At 44.2% G+C, this 9,598-nt stretch overlaps 1 protein-coding gene across 1 annotated transcript in view; it reads right to left on the bottom strand.

Moving 5' to 3' along the window:
- Positions 1-630: 630 nt before the first annotated feature.
- The window catches only part of LOC141139503 (retinol-binding protein 1), a 75,820-nt gene continuing 66,852 nt past the window's right edge, over positions 631-9,598 (bottom strand). Inside the window, exon 4 of the mRNA XM_073625691.1 lies at positions 631-861. Within this exon, the coding sequence (XP_073481792.1) occupies positions 805-861 (57 nt within the window). The 3' untranslated portion in view covers positions 631-804. The remainder of the gene's footprint in view (positions 862-9,598) is intronic.

The raw sequence follows: 9,598 nt of genomic DNA, 5'->3' as shown, positions 1-9,598 counted from the left end.
TTTAGTTAGGGGTATCAGTGTAAATGGAGCTGAATTCAAATGCACGCCACACTTTTCAGATATTTGTAAAAAATGTTGAAAACTATTTATCATTTTCCTCCCACTTCACAATTCTGTGCCACTTTATGTTGGTCTATCACATAAAATCCCATGAAAATACATTTATGTTTTTGGTTGTAACATGACAAAATGTGGAAAATTTCAAGGGGTATGAATACTTTTTCAAGGCACTGTATATATTGTATAGCAAGTATTGTATGTTGAACATCAAAGTGTACAGGAGAAGCGCGGTATTGCATAGATGTCATACAGCAGTGTAAACAGTGGAGTGGTGTGCAATATAGAACATGCAACATTGTGTTCAGGGTAGCAGTGTAGACGGAGTGTATGTCATATAGCTCAGTGTACAGAGTAGAGCAGTGTAGTGTATACACTGTACGGCATGGTGTGCAGAGTACAGAGGTGTGGGTAGCCAAATACTAATTAACAACTTATTAACCACTATATTAAAAGGGGATAATAACTTGGGTTTTTGGCATGAAGGCCCTTAACTATTTAATCATAGAAATGCTTATAGTGTGGACAACATTCTTCATAGAATCAACAACAAGCAGGACAAGCACCGGAGTCAGGTTAGTGTTTTTAATAAAGTACCTAAAGTGGCATTATAAAACAAAATCACACAAATGGCACCCTACTATAATAATACAATAATAATAATAAAATGCATCGTCTTGACTGAGGAGAGGTTAATCTATGTCATTCTGGGATGAAGGTCGTTCTTTTTCACAGTCACAGTCGGCGTCACTGGGGAATCTTCTTAAAAACCTGTTTGCAGGCTACACCTCCAGCCCGCATTTCCTTTGGAAAGAAGGTAGAAAGGTAGGTCAGAAGTGCACTCAGTCACCAAATAATCAAAAATCAGTTACATTATTTTGTGCTAAACTATTGGCAGTATTTTCTATAATATATCCTTTTCTCAGACATGTAACTTTGAAGCTTGGGCTGCACAGGAGTGACTCATCCTACTGTATCTACAGCTGAATACACAATCAAAAGTTTCAAACTGTTTCTACTAGAATCCATGCGGTTTTGTTAGTGAATTCAAAAGGAAAAGGAAAATGAAAAAGATCTCTTGGAATAGAAGTGGCATGTACAGCCCAAGGAGGGGTGTAAAGAATGGAGCCTTTGTGCTGAAAGAAAGCTCGCGGAACATTGCCACAGCCAATCAAAAGCTTTCATCAGAAGGGTTTAGCCCCTCTATGGGGAGAGAGAACACGTTTTCAGTACGCAGCAGATCAGTATGAATGAGCTAAAGAAAAATCATCATTGTATTTTACCATCCGCATTGGGATGTGTGCAGACTTTATTTTCTATCTACTTACTAATTTATTTGGTCAGAAGCCATACAGAAAACATCTTTGCTTCAGTAAGGTGAAATCTGACTGGTTGCTAGAGGTTTCTTGTATTATTAAATAAAGCAGGGTGATTATAAAGTGGCAACTTTGCATCTTGCAGAGTGGCTGTGGCTAATTTTGCAAATCGTTTTCTATGATGTTTATGGAGCATGCATAAAATGTGCACACATATACAGTACAAGGGCTCTTTAAAGCGGGGGTCCACCTATCTATCGTTTTTTTTTTTTTTGAGTTCATTCACAATCTTTTCTTCTCAGCATTACATACTCACATATTGTGTGTAATATGTCCGCCTGTGTCAGATTTCGTCGGAAAGAATAACTTATATTATTCACTGCAGGCGGTTTCCATCTTCATTGTGGGCATTTGAAGCCCACAAGCATTTATTTCCTGGATGTGGTGAATGCTGTGCTCCCAGCATTCACCGCTCGTTCCCGCACATGCTCAGTGGCATCCTGGGAAGCCTGAGACTAGCTCCCAGGAGTCTGGGAGAGGCTAGAAACACGCCTACTCCCACGGGAGGAGAACCAGGAAGTGCAAAGAAGAATAGACAAATAAAAGGTAATTACGGCGATTTAAATTTTTTTAAACGGCATGTCAGCATCTAGGCAAGGAAGAGAATACATACAGATATTGTTCAAAATTTGGGTGGAACCCCGCTTTAAAAAGTTTCCACACTTTTTTATATTTAACCACTTAGGGACTTATGCACCGTACACACAAGCAGAATGTCCGACAGACAAAGTCCGTCAGGAGCTTTTCATCATATATTCCGATGTGTGTATGCCTCATCGGACTTTTTACGTCAAAAATTCTGACGGACCTAGAAAGACAACATGTTCTAAATATTTCCGACGGAACCAATTCCTATCGGGAAAACCGCTCGTCTGTATGCTGTTCCGACGTACCAAAAACGACGCATGCTCTGAAGCAAGTACGAAGCTATTGGCTACTACCTATTGAACTTCCTTTTTCTAGTCCCGTCAGATGCGTTGTATGTCACCGCGTTCTTGACGGTCGGACTTTGGTGTGATTGTGTGTACGCAAGACAGTTTATGCCAGATTGCCTCCGCCGCTGCTGACAGATCCAGTAAACGGCGGAGGGGGGGCCCTCTCCCACCGCCGATAAAACGGATCATGTGGTGAATCTGCCGCAGAGACCACTCATCAGAAACCAGACGGCCGGCCGAACACGAGGATAGCTGCTGCTATAATGATATCCCCCATCAAAGTTAGGATGTATATCGGTGTGAAGCAGTCCGGAAGTGGTTAATAGAGTTAAAAAAAAGTGTGGAAACTTTTTGAAGAATCCTCATATAGTATAGGTGCAACGAGATAGGCAAGTGATTCTGCCTTATCTTTCTGAAATATCATTTTGGGTGGACTCTTGGCAGAAGCAACACATTGATGGGCCCATCTCTGTCACTCTGCTTTTTACTCCCATCAGCATGCTTCTTGTCAGCACATGAATGGATTGGCTCCTTGTTCTGCTTCTTCCTCTCACACTCCAGCTCTGCTGTACAGGAACTGCAAGAGACTGATACTGGGTCACATTCAGGTTCTTACACCACTTGCATCTAAAATGTCAATTCAATGATGACTTATTAAAGAGCTGTATTAATCTTTGTCTTTTATATTAGCTCAACTTTAAAGCGGAGTTCCACCAAAAATTGGAAACTCCGCTTATCTGCCTCCTCCAGTGCCACATTTGGCACCTTTTGGGGGGGGGGGGGGAGCGGGTACCTGTTTTTTGAAAATCACTCGGAAGTTCGTCCCCTCCTCCTTACCCCGCTGCTGGGCCATTCAGAAAGTGCAGCGCACTTCATGTATGCGCAGTAGGGAACCCGGCTATGAAACCGAAAGGCTGCACTGCCGGTTTCCCTTACCACAAATGGCGGCGGGAGTACTCGAGAGCCGATGGAAATCGGCTGGGGTGCCAAAAACGCTGGATTCCAGGACAGGTAATTGTCCGAATATTAAAAGTCAACAGCTACAGTATGTGTGGATGCTGACTTCATTTTTTGCTGAGGGGGGGGGAGGGGGGACTTTGCTTTAAGTTAGCTTTTTTTATGTTGTTTATTTTGTGGCTTATTTATTGCTTTGTTATACATCAGTGTTTTAGTAAGGGTCATTTCACATGGCTGTTCCAATCAGATCCACCTATCAGTTTTTTAGGCAGATCTGAATGGAGGCTGAATGTTAGGCTGGCCATAATTTATAGAATTTCCTTGTACAATTTTTTTTAGATTTACCAAAACCACATAATATAAGGTCAAACCTAAACACTTTCAATTTGTATGCAATCAGGCAGACCCTTCCACTACACGGTTGAAGGTAAATCTAAAGGAAATTGAGTAAGAAAATTGCATAATGTAGTTTACAAGGACTGAATGTCACCACTTTGCTAAAGCCTTGGATCTATACAGTGGGGACGGAAAGTATTCAGACCCCATTAAATTTTTCACTCTTTGTTATATTGCAGCCATTTGCTAAAAGTTCATTTTTTTTCCTCATTAATGTACACACAGCACCCCATATTGACAGAAAAACACAGAATTGTTGACATTTTTGCAGATTTATTAAAAAAGAAAAACTGAAAAATCACATGGTCCTAAGTATTCAGACCCTTTGCTCAGTATTTAGTAGAAGCACCCTTTTGATCTAATACAGCCATGAGTCTTTTTGGGAAAGATGCAACAAGTTTTTCACACCTGGATTTGGGGATCCTCTGCCATTCCTCCTTGCAGATCCTCTCCAGTTCTGTCAGGTTGGATGGTAAACGTTGGTGGACAGCCATTTTTAGGTCTCTCCAGAGATGCTCAATTGGGTTTAAGTCAGGGCTCTGGCTGGGCCATTCAAGAACAGTCACGGAGTTGTTGTGAAGCCACTCCTTTGTTATTTTAGCTGTGTGCTTAGGGTCATTGTCTTGTTGGAAGGTAAACCTTCGGCCCAGTCTGCGGTCCTGAGCACTCTGGAGAAGGTTTTCGTCCAGGATATCCCTGTACTTGGCCGCATTCATCTTTCCCTCGATTGCAACTAGTCGTCCTGTCCCTGCAGCTGAAAAACACCCCCACAGCATGATGCTGCCACCACCATGCTTCACTGTTGATACTGTATTGGACAGGTGCCTGGTTTTCTCCACATATACTGCTTAGAATTAAGGCCAAAAAGTTCTATCTTGGTCTCATCAGACCAGAGAATCTTATTTCTCAACATCTTGGAGTCCTCCTTCAGGTGTTTTTTTAGCAAACTCCATGCGGGCTTTCATGTGTCTTGCACTGAGGAGAGGCTTCCATTGGGCCACTCTGCCATAAAGCCCCGACTGGTGGAGGGCTGCAGTGATGGTTGACTTTCTACAACTTTCTCCCATCTCCCGACTGCATCTCTGGAGCTCAGCCACAGTGATCTTTGGGTTCTTCTTTACCTCTCTCACCAAGGCTCTTCTCCCCCGATAGCTCAGTTTGGCCGGACGGCCAGCTCTAGGAAGGGTTCTGGTCATCCCAAACGTCTTCCATTTAAGGATTATGGAGGCCACTGTGCTCTTTGGAACCTTAAGTGCAGCAATTTTTTTGTAACCTTGGCCAGATCTGTGCCTTACCACAATTCTGTCTCTGAGCTCTTCAGGCAGTTCCTTTGACCTCATGATTCTCAATTGCTCTGACATGCACTGTGAGCTGTAAGGTCTTATATAGACAGGTGTGTGACTTTCCTAATCAAGTCCAATCAGTATAATCAAACACAGCTGGACTCAAATGAAGGTGTAGTACCATCTCAAGGATGATCAGAGGAAATGGACAGCACCTGAGTTAAATATATGAGTGTCACAGCAAAGGGTCTTAGGACCATGTGATATTTCAGTTTTTCTTGTTTAATAAATCTGCAAAAAACAATTCTGTCTTTTTCTGTCAATATGGGGTCCTGTGTGTACATTAATGAGGAAAAAAATGAACTTAAATGATTTTAGCAAATGGCTGCAATATAACAAAGAGTGAAAAATTTAAGGGGGTCTGAATACTTTCCGTTCCCACTGTATATGCAATGGACTCATATTGCAAGGTTTTCAAAAGGTAACTTCTAATAGATGCTTTTTGACATGTGAACTGTAAGATACTGATAAGCAAATGTCTACTAGTCACGCGCTCCATTGTATATATGATACTTGATCACTGAAATCTCTTCCTGTTTTTCTTCCACATCCAAGTGGACTTTTCCTGTAGTTTTTGTGCTGTTTAAGTTTTGCCTCGGCTGTACCAACTAAACTGCAGAGCTGAGTTTGGCATGCACCCAGATCCTGTGCATCCAACTCTATGAACCCTTTCCTGCCTACTAGAGATGGGCTTGGGCGTGTTTGGAATCCTGCCAAGAAGCCGGCATTGCACACGTTTAATCACAGGCAGTGAGACATTTCCCGATCTGTACAGCTGCGGACCGGGAAATGTCTCACTGCCTGTGATTAGCCATGTGCCGTGTCGGCTTCCTAGTGGGATCGGGCAGGTGGGTTTCTGAACACGCCATTCCTACTGCCTATCTGTCAAACTCGGCTGTGTGGTGGAATCTGTACAATGGATGCATATTAATTCACTTAAAGAGGAGTTCCACCCAGGGGGTCAATTAAAAAAAAAAAAAAAAATTAAAAGTCCGCAGCTACAAATACTGCAGCTGCTGACTTTTAATTGGACACTTACCTGTCCCTGGGTCCAGCGATGCGGGGGATCGAAGCCCCGCTCGTCCCCCCCTCTGCTCGTCGGCACCAGCATTTCAACTGTGGGCGCCGGGCTGTGGCTTCACAGCCTGGCACCCACTGCGCATGCACGAGCCGTGCGCCGTGATTGGCCGCTCAATCACCTGGGACCTGTAATGGGTCCCAGATAATTGACAGGAGGGAGGGAGCAGAGCCGAGCCCTTCCTGTGCCGAGGGGGAAGTGATGTCACCAGCCCAGGCAAAAGGAAGAGGCAGACTACGAGGGACCACCTAGTAACAGGCATTTAGAGGTAAGTAAAAAAAAAAAAATATCCAAATGTTTTTTTGTTTTTTTTTTTAGAATTTTTCAGGTATTTTTGTTTTTTTGGGTGGAACCCCACTTTAAATAGGCTGCTTGCATGAAGCTCAGAACTAGTACAATAAGGTAAACAAATGATTCTTCATTCCCGAGTTAACTAGCCTTTATTCTTAGGAGAAAAAAAAAAAAAAACAACACAGAAGGAGCAAGGGACTAGAGCTGGCCACAGATGGTTTGAAATTGGATCAGTTCAGCAGGGACGGTACAAATTTCATTCCATCTATGGCCGTTCCTGCTGAATGGTACTTTTGGTAATTTTTTCTTGATCAGTGTATTCTGACAGCAGAGGAGTCCCCGCTGTCAGAGTACAGTAGCACAACGGTGAGGATTCCACCTCTGCCGGGTTAGCCCCTGATATCAAAATTTTTGAAAAAATCTTATGCAGTTTGTTAGATCTTTGTTAGATCAGGTCAGAGCAACCATTGTTTGCGTTAGATCTCACACAGAAGAAGCAATATTAACAGTTATTTGCTGGGGGGGACTAACCCGTCATCAGCCCCCTCTTATCAAAAAATTGACCAAACAGTTAGCTATTTTGGAAGCTATTTGTTAGATCCGGTAAGATCAAGTGGTTTTAATGTTAGATCTCACATAATTAAAGACTTATTAAGTGATTAATGAGGGGGGCTGGCCCCTCATCAAATTTTCTGGCCAAAAATCATTCAGGTTAATAGATATTGGTTAGATCCGGTAAGATAAAGTGGTTTTAACGTTAGATCTCACATAATTTCAAAGATATTCCACATAAAGATAGAGATATTAGGAGGTACATATAGACGGGTTAGCCCCCCCTTATCAAATTTTCTGGCCAAAAATCATTCGGGCTAATAGATATTCATTAGATCCGGTAAGATCAAGTGGTTTTAACGTTAGATCTCACATAATTTTAGAGCTATTCCACATAAAAATAGAGATGTTAGGTGGTACAGAAGGTACATCCATCTTCAACCATCTCTGGATGGTCTCTGGAACTGTCTTTGGATGGTTCTTCAGCGGGTGCCTGTAGTCTCTCCTCACACCTCCGTTCACCTCCCTGCCTCATGGTGATCTCTCCTCAGAACAAGCTTAGTCTTTAGCTAGCCCCCCCTTCTTGCAAAGCAGGCTGGACTTGGCAGTTTCACCCCCTGTAGAAATCCATGGGGCTGTATTGTAATGAGACTTCAAGTCCCATGGTCCTCTGCTGCTGCTTGATTGGCTCCCTCTCCCTGCCAATAGGGACACAGGAGAGGAGAGGGAGGGGGAGAAATCCCCCACAGGGACTGACAAGCGTGCTCTCCCTCAGTGAGTGCCTGTGTCAGTGTCTATTCAGTCCGGCAGGCGCTGGCGGGAATGGCGGGAGGTGCAGGACCACGGGTGATAGAGTAGCCCCCACTACACACTCCCCCCCACCAAAGAACCTTTGGTCCGCCAAAGGAGGTAAAGAGTCTATGACCTGTTACATGCTTTTGATATACAGACAGGAAAAAAAAAAAAAAAAAACAGGATAGTGTGCACAGGAAACCATACAATTTACATCTGCATAAAACCCTGGCAGAGGAACATCCCACCAATTAGCATAGGAGGAGAGGTTGTCCTGCCTACAGGCCACCTTAACTGGAATGGCCCAGCTAGATGTGCCAGGGGGTGAGTGTCAGAAACCAAGAAATCAGGCCGAGACAGAAGTACAGTTAAATCACACTTGTTTAATAATAAAAGTAAAAAGAACAAACATAGTCAAAACGTAGCCAAAGTTCAGTAACCGGAACGGATAGTCAGCCAAGCCAGAAGTCAGGGATCAATGTAGTGGAACATCAAGCAGGATCTGGAGCCAGAAGGGATGTCAGCAAAGCAAGTCTTGAACAGGATCGCAGGAGATTGTTTCTGTGATGTTGACCAAGGCGAAGGCAGAGATCCTCTGGACTGGATGACTTAAGTAGGCAGGACTGACGAGCAGGATATCATCAACAGCTGAGTAACTGTGGAGAGATAGGAGCTGGCAATTAGCCGACAGCTGAGCAGCCAGCTCAGAGAAGGAAGGGCTGAGCCCAGCCCTGACAGTGAGTTGGGATTGTCCACTATCAAATCTGCGGTGGAAGGGTCAGTTACTTCAAGAGTCCTTTTTGCAATGAGAATGACCTCCTCAGAGCTTTCACCAAAAGTATCATATGTTAGTCTTTTTGGCGGGTAAATAACCCTTCGCTCTCGCTGTTCTTTAGGTTCTGGGGTTACAGGCACACTGGTCTCTTCTTCTTCCTGCATATCAGCTTCAGCTTCCACAATGAAGAATGGAAAGTCTTAGGGCTCTGTTGTCAGCAGGGAAGATGGAGGGTCTACCAACTCTTCAAAAGGTGGACTTTGATGTACAAACTCAGGAGCCTTTGGCCTGAGAATCACCTCAGTCACCTTGGGAGAAGAAGAAAAGGGGGGGGGGGTGGCAGGCCCTGGCATTTGAGACGGCCACAGACAATCTTTCTCCTTATCCTCGCTGCTTTCATCTTCAGCAAGAGGTACAGAGTGAGATCTAGTCACTGGCCAGGATCTTTGAGAGGCCGTGGGTGTGGACTGTAAATCTGGCTGTGGTGGCACATGAACTTCTGACAGAGGCAACAGATGATTGCGATGCCAAGTCTTCAGCGGGCCTGTGCTTCCCTGGCCGGATTTGATATACTGAGTGTCCTGGCAGATGCTTGCAAATGACACAGGGCTGTGACTTCCAGCAGTCAGCCAACTTGTGCTTTCCAGGGACACCCAGGTTTCTCAGCAGTACCTTGTCATCTGGCTGTAGGTCCTGCACTCCTACCCTGAGGTCAAAGTTTATTTTGTGTCTCTGTCCTCAGGCATATGAGGCAGCTTGAGCCTTATCATAGGCGGTTTTCAGACATCTCTGCAGGCGATCCACATACCCTCTGTGGAAAGTTGCTGAGGTATGGTCGAGGGATGTGCCGAAGGCCAAGTCTACTGGCAGCCGGGCCTACAGTCCGAACATCAAACTATAGGGAGAGTAACCTGTGCCATTATTGGCGGTGCTGTTATAAGCATGCACAATAGCCACTATATGCTTACTCCAGTGCTGCTTTTGTTCTGAAATTAGAGTTCCGAGCATATCCAGGAGGGTTCGGTTGAATCTCTCTGGTTGAGGAT

The sequence above is a fragment of the Aquarana catesbeiana genome, linkage group LG04 (assembly GCF_042186555.1).
Source record: "Aquarana catesbeiana isolate 2022-GZ linkage group LG04, ASM4218655v1, whole genome shotgun sequence".
Taxonomy (NCBI): domain Eukaryota; kingdom Metazoa; phylum Chordata; class Amphibia; order Anura; family Ranidae; genus Aquarana; species Aquarana catesbeiana.
The sequence above is the reverse complement of the archived record's forward strand: the minus strand, read 5'-3'. Positions and strand labels throughout refer to the sequence as shown.